Below are 13,607 nucleotides of genomic sequence, written 5' to 3' on the forward strand. Positions count from 1 at the left end.
ATTTCAGATACACAGGTTTTGAAAACAGTTTTCTGACTTTTAAACTTGATTTAAAAATAGTAAAAAAATTCTAAAAAATAAAAAACTTTGGAAAATGTTTGTAAACATGATAATAAACATGTTATAAAAAGTATTTTTAGAATTGCACTTCCCAATTGTAAAATATCATCATTTTGCAAAAATATCCAAAAACATGAAAACTAAACATACATGTTTTTGACATATTGATTTAAACAAACTTTTAAAACTTTATAAAATGATTTTATAGATTTAATAAAAGATATAAACTATTGTTGTTAATTCTATAAACCAAAAACTCAATATTATGCAGAAATGAAGTTTTGCACAATATATGAATTTGACAGAATGATAAATATGAAACATATAAATATGTATATGAATGTATATTTGTTTCATATCTAAACCAAAACCATTTTTCCACAAGAAAACAAACATGAAAACCAAAAACTGGTTTCGTTTGGATACCATGGTGTTTTCCTTGTTGTGTTTTCATAGAAAAACACCATGATGTTGTGTTTTTCCCTTAAAGTGTTTTCAAAACACCATGTTGAGTGTTTTTGTTCAACATTAGTTTGACCTATTACAACATTAGTATTAAACATATTATTAATATATTATTCATTAATTATAATATAATATATTATAAATAAACTTTTATAATATTTAGTTTACATTATTATAGTATTATAAGTATATAATATAATATTGTATAATGTATTATAATATTATATTGTTAGTATTATAAGTATATAATATAATATTGTATAATGTATTATAATATTATATTGTTAGTAATGTTAATATTATGTTATTACTACTACTATTTTAATAATTTATGATATAAATCAACATTATTATATTATGAATATATTATTTTTACATTAACATTTGTTAGCAATAAATTATTTTAGTATTAAAAATTATTCTACTTTATAATATATTAAATTATTTAGTGTATAATATATTAATATTTTTATATTATACTATAATGAGTTATATTATTTTATAATTATTATTATATTTAATTATTACATATTATTTTCAAATAATTATATATTAATTATTTTGGTATATCAATTTTAATATAATATTATACTATCATTAATATAATATTATACTATTATTAATATGATATAATATTATTAATAATGTTAACATATTAATTACATTTAATATATTATGTTAGATATTATATTAACACCTCCTCAAACTCAAAACCAAAACACCAAACTTAAAACACCTAAAGGTGTTTTGAAATAAGTGTTGTGTTTTTTGTTTGAAAATAATTTAGCCCATAAAACACCATGGTTTCCAAAAAGCGTGGTGTTTTATTTTTGGCAAAAACATAATGGAAACAAGTAAAATACCATGGTATCCAAACGGAGCCTAAAATGTGTGTATATATATAACTGTATATATATACATAGAAACCAATAAAATGTGTGTGTATATATATGATATTGAGCTTAAAGTATCTAACACGCATAATATAAACTCCTAAACTAGATTACTCAAGCTATAGGTCTTCAATAAGCACTACTTGGATCTTGACTTGAATTGCATTGCTTCATTCTACTATTCTGCCAACCTCCATTGGATATGATCGTTATGGCGCAATTCCATCCAACCTCCAACAGATTGTTTGTCTAGAATAAATAAGAAAACGCAAGTACTAGACAAATAATATTAGTCGTAAATTGTTTGTTAAAACATCATCAAAACAAAAAGGCAAACAAGGGGCCACTGTTATGTCATCATTTAATCTAAGTGTTAATCCTCCTCTTGGAGTTGACATGTGCCCCATATTAGCATTGATTGTTAGCTCAGCTCACATCCGCCAGGAGCGACTCGGGTAGTATGGGCACTTGTCCCTTCCCCAGGAGAGCCAAGTCGAGACAAGTTTTCACTCAACTTTCTTGTGTCAGCCCCATATTCGCTCAGGGTCGGGTCGACAACTTGTGAGGCTAACTAGGAAAGCAGTACTTATCATCTAGCTCGTAGAGTCGGGTCAAGAGGCAATTTGACCTTGAATTCCTTACCAACACCTGTCCATTATCATCATTGCTAATGCCTCGAGTCCTCATGACTCATCTCCCACTTGATAGGAGGCCCTCCGAAGCCCCCGATAGAGCCACATGTACGACATTTCTGGCTAACTTCCACAACATATTCAGAAATTATTTAGTTCGTTGGTTCCCCACTCAAGTCCTATATTGACTTGATCATCAAAGGAATCACCAGAGAACCCAACTACGGGTCCTCTAATGTTCTTATTTTGCATCTCTTTTATTCTCAACAGACAACAAGGGATCAGCCATATGAGGAAATGAGGGGACCTATGCCATCCATATTCACTCTAAGCCCCATCATTTACTCGAGATTATCTGATAATCCCGCTACTGAGTCTCAGAACATCAACAATGTGTTTTTATGAGCAACTTATTATAAGCTACAACACTGGATTTTTAAGATATTAGTTCTTTAAATCTTCAACAATTGCATATTGGTCTTTCAAATATTGATAATTGTATATTAGTCCCTTAAATCTTATAGAGTCTTGTAAAATGTTCCCTCTGTTAGTTTTTCAGTTTAAAAAAAAATCTAATCAAGATTGAGTTAGTTCCAACTCAATATCTGTCATCACCAAATTACCCCTCTCCGGTTTTCAAATCTTTGTAAAGCTCAACCTTGGGTTAGGATTATTTTCTAACTATTGGAGAAGAACCCAAGTGAGATTGAGTCTTATTTTAAGCAACTATTGGATTCAAAGCCGTTAGGAAATAGATTGGGGAAAATAATAAGAGATAAAGCAGTCACTATGCCTCCAATTGTTAGATTTAATGAATATTTCCCTCAAATCTAATGTGAGTAATTAGAAGGACAATTTTGTAAGATCCTAAGGTTTTGAGGCACTAATATGCAATTTATAAGATTTGAGGGGCTAATATAGAATTATTGATAATTCAAGGAACTAATATCTTTAAATTAAGGGGCTGTTTGGTTCGTTTCCTTGATATAGGAAAATGCAATTCCATGTAAAGAAATATAAGTTTTGAGTTTTTCAAACTTTTTCAAGAAATAGATTGTTTTGCTTTGGTTCGCACATAAAAAATGGTGAGAAACCAATGTATTTATTTTTCTTGTGTTTGGTTCGCATAAAAAAAAAGAAAAACTTTTGTAAACAAAGTAGAGAAGGAAAAAAATCTGACGTGGCAGAGTTTTCATCAATTTCACTCGGTTGGGGAAGGAAATCGGAGAGGGAAAAAAAATCTGAGTTTGCGGTGATTTCAGCAGAGTTTTCCCTCTTCCATCCGAGCGAACCAAAGCGGTACAAAGAAATGGACGGAAACAAAAAAACTGACGTGGAGGGCTAAAAATCTGACGTGGAGGGGTTTTCTGAGTTTTCCACCCCTTATAATAGCGAACCAAACAGCCCCTAAAAAAACCTCTCTCTCAAAACGTAATACTACTTTCCTTTCTCATTTCAATATTTCTCACTCGAATCAACTTTAATAAATGATTCTAATACATATTTATATGATAGGATATATGTTTAGCACAACTTAGTCCACATTTCAATCCATGAAAATATTGCCCTACCATAACATCGGAATTATGGTATAAATAAAAAGTATCTATAAACTGAATTGTATACATCTGTTTTACCTTCTAATCAATCTTCACAAAGATCTTTCTGTCACTAAATCTGGTCTCATTTGCAATTTCGTCTTTTTGAATTCCTATCACTAGTTTGCGGTCCCTGCAAAGCACGGTATTTTTGCTACAGTAATCCCGTTTTTTTAATATTCATGATTTGAATTTTTGGAATTGCTATAGTATCCCGCTCTGCTACAGTACCTGTTAAATGTTGCAGTATACCCGTGTGCTACAGTACCATTTTAATTAATTATTAGCTACAGTAATCATACCGCAGTAAATGTTATTGTAGCATTTATTGTAGCATAAACAGTAAATCTCTGATCCTCCTATTTGTATAAAGGAATAGATTTAATAATTAATAATTAGTAACTGCATGGTCCCACTAGATCACTTTTGTAGCTGTATCTCCACACGCCATTAGTCCAGGCCCATTTCTAGCCCAATAAAACAACTGACGATTTATGAAACGTCTCTACCCGATTCGGACAAAATTCACTGAACAATACTTAATTGCGTTAATTCCCTTCAAATTCCACGCTTTGCAGACACGGTTCCTTCTTTTGCATTTTGAACCTGCGTAGCAAACTAAACAAAAGCTTGGCAAGTAACTGACGTATATCTGTAAATTCTAATTAGTCGCTGACCTTTCAGTAAATTCCCCAAAAATTTTGAATTTGTTTCCAGATTTGTATAAATCCCGCTCTCCTTTCCTCCCCAAATTCATTCCACCACTCGCTCGAACCCTAATTAATCTCTCTCTCTCTCTCTCATCGCTCTCTGTGATCTCTGATGGCGGCGACGAACATAGGGATGATGGATGGCGCCTACTTCGTCGGCCGAAACGAGATCCTCGCCTGGATCAACTCGACGCTCCATCTCAACCTCTCCAAGGTCGAAGAGGTACGAACCTTTGAACTCAATTTCATCGAATTTTTGACTGATTTGGTCATTGATTTGGTCTTTTGATCGACTCCGATCGAGAAATCTCAGGCGGCGTCTGGAGCGGTCCACTGCCAGCTCATGGACGCGGTTCACCCTGGGATGGTGCCGATGCACAAGGTTAATTTTGATGCCAAGACCGAGTATGAGATGATACAGAATTATAAGGTTCTTCAGGATGTCTTCAACAAGCTCAAGATCAACAAGGTTTTGGCTCTTCGATCTCTATATTTTCTGTCGTCTGATTGGTGATATTGTTGAATTTTCACCCCCGTCTGTTGTTGGTAGATGCGGTAGCATTTTAGGTTGTCATTGTGCTGGATTTTGCAGCGATTTGGTGCTTATTAATTATTTTAGTGAGGGTTTGTTTGGATTTGGAGCGAGCGAAGGGAAGTTAAGAGAAACTAGGAGAAGTTAAGGGAAGGTAACAAAATATGTAAAAATTGTTTAGGAAATTAGTAAGGGGAATTAAGGAGAACTTATTTCACCCCGTTTGGAAAGTGTAATAAAGTGAAGGGAATGGAAGAGAATATATATAATATGACATAAATACCCTTCATGTTATTAAGTTATGTTTTTGATGGTGGGTAAATTGATCTCTCTACAATTGCTTTGCTGCCCCCTCCTTCACCTTCACTCTGGTTACACCTCAATTTGGGGGAAGAAAAAAAAAAGGTTTTTCTCCCCATCTTTACCTTCCCTTCTCCCCCACTACCTAGCTCAATTTAATTCCAAAACAAGGTTAAAACCTACCATAACTTCCTCTACCCCTTACCCTCAATCCAAACACATTCTAAAGCAGGTCAGACGCTGTGGGAACTTATTAACTAGAGAACATAAATACGAAATGTAGAAGAGAATGGGGGAGAATTACAGTAGGAGAAGGTACGGAAGGTTAAGAAGAATAAGAAGAAGAAAAGCAAGCTAGTGTGCCAATCACCACAATGTGGTTCATGGTATGTTTTGGTCTTTGTATAATCAGTGGTTATGGAATATTAACATCTTGGAGTAGGTAGCGTTTTTCATAAGGCTGGTTGGCGGGAGACTACTAGTCCACTACTATACTTATATTGAAGATTACAAAGATCTAAATTCAGAAGAAGGAAACTTAAATAATTTGGGAGGAGGCTGGGGCGGGGAATGCATTCCTGAGGAGTAGATTCACGAGTCACAACTCGAATGCTGCAATGCTCAGGTGTATAAGATCTAAACACTGTTGTCTAGAATGCAACATTTGGCCTGGCAATTCAACTTTCGGACAGTTTGGATTTTACTATGGTGGAAAGCATGAATAATCAAGAGATTGGAAATTGAGACATAGAATTGTCTTCTGTTATTTTCAATTGTTTTGAATAATGAGATATATACAACCAGCCTTTTTCCTTTTTTTACTAGTTTATTCCATTTCCATCAACACCCAAAATATTGAAATTTCAAAAGACTTTAGATAGAAGATGTAGAGAATTGAGATATTTGGGCAACTAGTCCTGTGGGTTCAGTGTATATAGTTTTCAACTTTCAACCAACGTGTAATGATATTTGTTGCATCTCGATGAACATGGTGGACTAGGCCTGAATGAGCCCCCTCTACCAAGAATTAACAAAAGCACACAAAATGCATACAATATTAGTTCGTAGAGCAGAGTTTTTTTAGCTATGCTCACAAAGGCAAAGTCCTCAGAAGGTATCTGTGATCAGTGATTGCCATACTTTGTGCTTTGGACCTACTAAAAGCATAATCTTGACCTAATCGATCACACTCTAGTTTCATTATTATGTTGAATATTCAAGATAATGTTGTAATCAATTAACTAAAAAGAGTTTGAAATTTCATTTTCCATTACTAAATCATAATGACTGTCAATATTCTGTATTCCATTCGTGACTTATTAGATTGAAATGGATATTGTCCTAGCATTGAAATTAGACTTTTCTCTATAAGAGGAAAAAACCATGTTATATTCATATGATGAGAAAAATGATGAAAAAAAGAGCAAACTTTACCCTCATTCTTCTTCATTGTACCCAACTCTCAAAATCTGTGATCTACCTTCATTTGAGTATTTTTGCAAACAATTCGTGCCGTGCTCAACATCCTTCGACATTTGTGTATTACATGTTGGGTTACTGTTAGGAAGGGTTTGTAGGTATAGACGTATAGTGCATTGGCTAACTGCATGAGATCACCATATACCTTTTACTTTGTTACTTTGTTGTAGCCGATCGTTATTGTTGTTTTGTGCATAAATATAGTAATTAATTAGTTTGGTCTACGGTGGTAAGAAGCATCATCGTGTTCCAAATGTTATGAACCCTAACAACATGAAAGTAAATTTCTTTATAATGGTTTAACATCTTCATATGTGCTTATATTCTATGCAGGGCATCTTAGAGCAGATGTGTTTCATAGACATAAAACGGGACAATATATCCCCATTTGATTGTCAACAGTGTTTTTTAGATTGTAACAGAATTTACTTTTTAGACTCATCATTCACACAAGTCTTGCTCTTATTAACAGTTTGGAAGGAACTTTATAGTCTTTTTAAACGATCTTCACTCTTCAGTTATATTTGAGACCATCAGTGCTAACAAACCTTTTGGTTTCTTTTTGCTAACAAACCTTTTGGTTTCTTTTATTAGCATGTCGAGGTGAACAAGCTGATAAAAGGAAGGCCCCTTGATAATTTAGAATTCATGCAGTGGATGAAGAGGTACTGTGACTCAGTTAATGGTGGTGTTTTGAACAGGTACTCCTTTGTCAATTAGTTTATTTGTTTAGCTCTTCTGAATGTTAGCGCCAATGTCCTTTCATTTAGTTGTATCAAAAGATTTTCCCTACTCAGTTTATTTGAAAACATGATTATTATATTTCCCCTTTGCTTTCCTTCCTTTCCTTTACTTCATTTCCTCCCCTATTAAGCTCCCAAATATCGCATTATTGTTGATACTTTGGATGCTATTTTCCTTCGTTGTCTTCTGTCAGTGTAGCAGTTATTTGCTGTAGTCATAATCTTATCCGCTGCTTGTACCTTCTCAGCTACAATCCCTTGGAAAGAAGAGAATCTTGTAAAGGAGGAAAGGAGGCACATAAAAAATTGGCTTCGTCACAAGTTTCATCAAAGTCTTCATCTGTTGTTGGTAAAGCCCACACCTCTCATGCCACACGGAAGAATGATGGAAATGCTACTAGTGCCTCATCCCATAGGACCACAAGGTCCGCTTCTACCTCAGGAGGGCAAGCTTATGATGAGCAGGTTAGCTTCAACGGCTCTATTAACTCGGAGCATGATTGAACCTATATTTGTTCTTTTTTCGTTAACCTTGATGTAGAGGGACCTAAACAATTATTTTAATTGAATGCAGATAACTGAACTAAAGCTTTTTGTGGATAGCCTCGAGAAAGAAAGGGACTTCTACTTTGCTAAGCTTCGAGATATTGAAGTATTGTGCCAGAAACCTGAGTTAGAACAGCTGCCTGTAAGGACTAACTTCGGTTTCATATTGTTTTTATGTTTATTCTTTTTAGAATCTTTCTTCTATAGCTCTGAAAATCTAAATTTTGAGACGAGATTTAACTTCATACTTGAACTTGCCTTATAATAAAATATACCATACTTATTACATCACCTAGTGTGCATCAAGTAATAAGGTTTACTGTAATTTTTTTTCTGGTATTCTCAGTAATAAGGTTTACTGTAATTGTGAGATGATATTAAATAGTTTCATGCATCTGGACTGTATAATCCCCTCTGAAGTTCAACGCTAATTCAAATTTTAAAACAACGTGGAAGAAATTATACGATGATCCTCAACCTGAGGGCAAAATTCATAAGACAACAAGTGGAATGCAATAGGAAGTGTTCCTTTACATCTCATTTGTTGCCTAATCAATGGGCACAGTTATCCTAAGTTTACTCAACCTGCCTCTTCTACCCCTTTAGGCGCACTAACAATGAGTTAAGCCAGTCGTAATGAGTTAAGCTATGATCCTCCTTGATTTGTAGAATTTTTATATTCTCGCAAAAAGATTGCATCAAATGACTAATATGTGTCCCTACATCCAAATCTCATCAGGACTCCCAATATCTGAAGGTCCAGAACACCCTGTCAACATACCCATTGACCATTTATTCTCCTTCTAGCAAAGTAAACCATCACCGATCTCCTCGATTTGAATCCCATCCAACTTCATAGGAATTGCAATGTGTGCTAACATGTTTGCATCAAATTCAAGGGAATACATTCGGGACTTAACTCCGACATAAAGTTACCTACAACAAAAAAGTAAAAAAAAAAAGTAGTAGTAGTAGCAGAAGTAATAATAATAATAATAATAATAATGATAAGATTTTTCTCATCTTGTTTCTTTCCATAAATTTTATCTTCATGGCAGTTAAGATAATTCCTCTCTTTTATAAAGAAATGGCTAATTATGAAAATTATTACCATGTTATACATATTTAGTTAACTAATGAGGGAAATATTAAGGATAAGAACTACCAGGTTAGATGAAAAGACCATAACATAGCCAAGTATAACACACTGATGTAGACTTTTGAGGAAGAAGAAAATCAAAGTAGTCCGGAAACCTGCAAGAGGGGTATATCGTCAATCTTCTTTTCTTATTCTCATTGGAAGAGAGAGAACATCTGAAAACGTAATACATAACAAATTTGGGCTTAGATCCATGTCCTTCACAAGATCAGGAACACTTCAGGAAGCAGTGATCAGGACACCTCCTTGGCTGTTGTTATTGTTGTGCGCGTACCTTATCTATGATCTAATTTTTTATCATGACATTTGGCAATAAGCTTATAAATTCACGTCATGCTTAATCACTAAATAATGGTATGCCTGTTACCTTTCATAGATTGTAGGCGCAATCCAGAAGATACTTTACGCTGCAGAAGACAATCCCTCTGTGATTGCAGAAGCACAAGCTATGATTGAGCAACCAAACCAGCAGCTGCCTTCTGTTCTTAGTCCCATACCTGAGGCAATAGAAGAGAGGCCGAAGCAGGAAACACAGAAGAGGAAAGATATCAGCAACTTTGAGGTGGAGGTCGAAGAGAACTCGAAATCTACACCGAGGCAAAGACTTTCAGACATCTCAAATTTCCAGGATGGTAGCCCTCTTGTGGATGCTGAAACCTTTTGAGCATCAGAGCTTGTAAAATTAAATTGTTGCAATTTGATTTCAGGATTCCGGAGATGCTTGAACTGCGATAATTATCTTATGTTCTACATTCTGGTTGGTGGATCATGTTTTTGTCACTGATGGTAGAGTTCTCCTACACTGGCCTGTTTTTGATGTTAGTCACATCAATAGGCTTGGTTGCTATGACTTTGTTTGATAGGATGATGTTTTTCTTGTTGTGATTTTGTAAAAAAACATTATTTGTGTGTTTTCCCCTTAGGGGTTGTTTGTTTGCTCAAAAAAAAGAGAGAAATGAAGGATTTGAAATCTGACCCCTTAGCCACATAGGATTTTAATTTTTAGACATTTCCACTCTCAGCGTTTGGTTCGCTGAGTGATTTAAAGAAATGGGGGTGCTACATCAGATTTTGTAGAAAACCCATTTTAGAACAAAAGTGGTTGAAATGGATGAGAATATCACATTGCTTAATATTTAATTGCTACATCAGATTTTGTAGAAAACCCATTTCAGAACAAAAGTGGTTGAAAGGGTTATATTTATTGTCTTATTATTGAATATTTAATTAGAAAATTCATTTGATTTCTTAACTTTTTGATGTTTAAACAAACCCAAGAAATGTGAAACAATGTTTTCTGGCCTATGATTTCAATGTGAAACAAATCAAATAAGTCAAATGGGGGAAACCCTTTGAAATGTCCAGAAATAGTTTTCAAACTAGTTTTCTGGAAACAACGACGATGAGGAGGGCCAGGGCCAGGGATGTTCGCCTCTTTGTTTTGATGACGTTTAACAAACAATTTACTTCTAATGTTGTTTGTCTAGTATTTGTGGTTTTCTATTTATTATAGACAAACAACACGTTGGAGGATGGATGGATTGCGCTTCAACGATCAAATCCAATGGAGGTTGGCGGAATTGTGGAGTGAAGCCTATGCAATTCAAATTAAAAATTCAAGTTCTAGCTTCATCCGTAAGTGTACCAAGTTGAGCTACATCGAAGATCAATCTAGCTTGGGTATATTTAGTTTAGGTTTTATATTATGTGTGTTAGTACTTTAAGCTCAATCATATATACACACACATATTTGGTTTTTATATATATAGTTATATATATACACAAGTTTTGGTTTATGGACTTACCAATTATTGTATACATATTTCATTAAGTCTATAAAATTATTTCATAGGGTTTCAAAACATTGTTCATGTCAAAACATCAAATTTCATGTATATCACATTTTCATGTTTTGGACACACTTGCAAAATACATGAGTTTTTACAAACGGGTAACTCAATTTGAGAAATTCTTTTTCTAACATGTTTAATTTCATGTTTTTAAATGTTTCCCAAAGTTTTATTAATTTTGGAATTAATTTGTTATGTTTATTTGAATTTACAAAATCAAGTTTTTAATTAGCTCATGTTCGTGCATGTTTTTGCAAAACAGATGCGTTTTTACAATTGGGAAATGCGATTTGAAAAAAAAATTCGTTCACATGTTTATCATCATATATACAAACATTTCTCCAAGTTTTACTATTTTTGGAGTTTTGTTATTTTTAATTAAATTTACAAAACCGTATTTTCTACAGTTTTTTTAGAAATTGTATATCTATTTTCAAACATTTATTTCTCTCAATTGGGAAGTGATATTTCAGAAATTCTTTCTCTAACATGTTTATCTTCATGTCTAAAACCTTTCCTCAAAATTTCATGATTTTTGGAATTGATTTACTATTTTTTATTGATTTTAGAAAGCTAGAGACGTAAAAAAATCAGATCTGCCAGACTGGTACAATACCCACGGTCGACCGCTACAGTACCACGGTCGACCGTGAAAGATACTGTAGCATAACGGCTCTATTTTCCCTGGTTCCGATTTTTTGGGGATTTGCCTCGTTTTTTGGGCTTTTCTTTGGCTTTGGGTTGTTGTCTTGAGTTCTTATAAATACCCATCATCCCTCAACACTTATAACCATCCAAGAAATGTTTTAACAAAGTTTTAACAAGGGTTTAAGTATTGTTTAAGTATTGTTTAAGAAGCTTTTAATCACTTAAGAGTTTGAGTTTGTGAAATCAATTTCACAATAGCTTGAGGAGATTGTCTATTGGTGTTTGAGCATCCAACTACTCTCCCTCGATCTCTTGATCTATTGAGAAGTTTTCTAAACTCCTTTTCTAGCTTTATATCTATTTGTTTGATTATCATTTTATTAAAACTACTTTTATATTGAGTTTAGATTTGTTTAATATCTTTGCTTACACACACATCATTGAGCTTATTGTTTTTTCATACATTGTATAATTAGGTTGTGGGGAGTTGTAACAATTAAGAGTGAGCTTCATTGTGTTCTCATCCATATCTGAGAACAATCATTTGTTATATTATGAGATTGTAAAGTTTTCGGTGAGCTAGAAAATCGACTGTGAGGTGTAGACGTTGATCGGTGAGCGTTGAAAACCGATATTGTGAGAGTGTGAATTGTGAAGTTTTCGGTGAACTAAAAAACCGAGTGTGAGGTGTGGACGTTGATCGGTCAGCGTTGAAAACCGACATTGTGAGGTGTAAACGTTATTTGGGTAAGCGTAGAAAACCCGGTTGTGATAGTGAATTTCTCCCCGGGAGTGGGGAGCGGAGACGTAGGACGAAAGGTCTGAACTCCGTGATCATATTGTGTGTTTGCATTGTTTATTTGCACACTATCACTCTTGTTTTGTTGAACTCCGTGATCATATTGTGTGTTTGCATTGTTTATTTGCACACTATCACTCTTGTTTTGTTTATGGTTATTTCACCCTTGTGTTAAGTTGTATATCCTCGCATATATCTCATAGTATATCTCATTGCTAGGACATTTCCCTTTGTTCATATTGCATATTCTTGCTCATATCATGTTGTATATCTATCTTGTAAGAATAATAATTGAATTAGTTTTAATTGGCATAAAATCGGATTAGATTAGCATAAGACCCTAATCACCCCCCCTCTAGGGTCCAACAAGGGAGACAAGCTTAAGAAAGCCATTGGTTTTAGAGAGAGAGAGAGAGAGAGAGAGAGAGAGCTGGTGAGAGAGAGATAGTGCTGGGGTTTGAGGGATTGAGGAGATGTGATAAAGACATTTTAGGGATTTTAGCTTAGTTGACATGTAATAATTGCTAAAAAAGAACTGCAGCATAAAATATCACATTTTAAGGGGCTGAACTACATAGGGGAAAAGTAAAAAGATTGTAGCACATGAAGTTTATTTTTTGGGGGGCATTGACACATTTTTCCCTTACATTATTATAGTATTATAAATATTAAAGATAATATAATATAATATTATATAATGTATTATAATATTATATTATATTTTAATATGCTATATTATATTATAATTATTACGTATTATTTTCAAATAATAATATATTTAATTATTTTTGTACTTAATTTGTTATTGTTATATATTATATTGTTATATATAATTGAATTTATTATTGTTATATATTATAATAATATTTTTAAAATAATAATATTTTATTATTAATATAATATTATACTATTATTAATAAAAGATAATATTATTAATAATGTTAATATTGAAAATACTCTGGGGGGTTGAATAGGGTTTATGCTAATCTTATTAAATATTAATGCCAATTAAAACTTATTAACAAATTATTCTTGCAAGATAAATATACAATGTGTTATGTGCAAGAATGAGCAATATAAATAAATGGCAATATCCTAGCAATGAGATATACTATGAGATATATACAAGGATATAAACACAAGAGTAAACAATATAGTGGGATAAATAAACAATGTAAGAATGACGATATAAG

General features: G+C 33.3%; 1 protein-coding gene across 1 annotated transcript; it reads left to right on the forward strand.

The window, feature by feature from the left end:
* LOC109819989 (microtubule-associated protein RP/EB family member 1C-like) lies at positions 4,391-9,886 on the forward strand. Its single transcript, XM_020386020.1, has 6 exons — positions 4,391-4,581; positions 4,672-4,827; positions 7,264-7,370; positions 7,661-7,877; positions 7,987-8,100; positions 9,494-9,886. The coding sequence occupies exons 1-6, from the start codon at positions 4,471-4,473 to the stop codon at positions 9,779-9,781; spliced, it is 993 nt and encodes a 330-aa protein (XP_020241609.1). The 5' UTR covers positions 4,391-4,470; the 3' UTR covers positions 9,782-9,886.

The sequence above is a fragment of the Asparagus officinalis genome, chromosome 1 (genome assembly GCF_001876935.1).
Source record: "Asparagus officinalis chromosome 1, Aspof.V1, whole genome shotgun sequence".
Lineage (NCBI taxonomy): Eukaryota > Viridiplantae > Streptophyta > Magnoliopsida > Asparagales > Asparagaceae > Asparagus > Asparagus officinalis.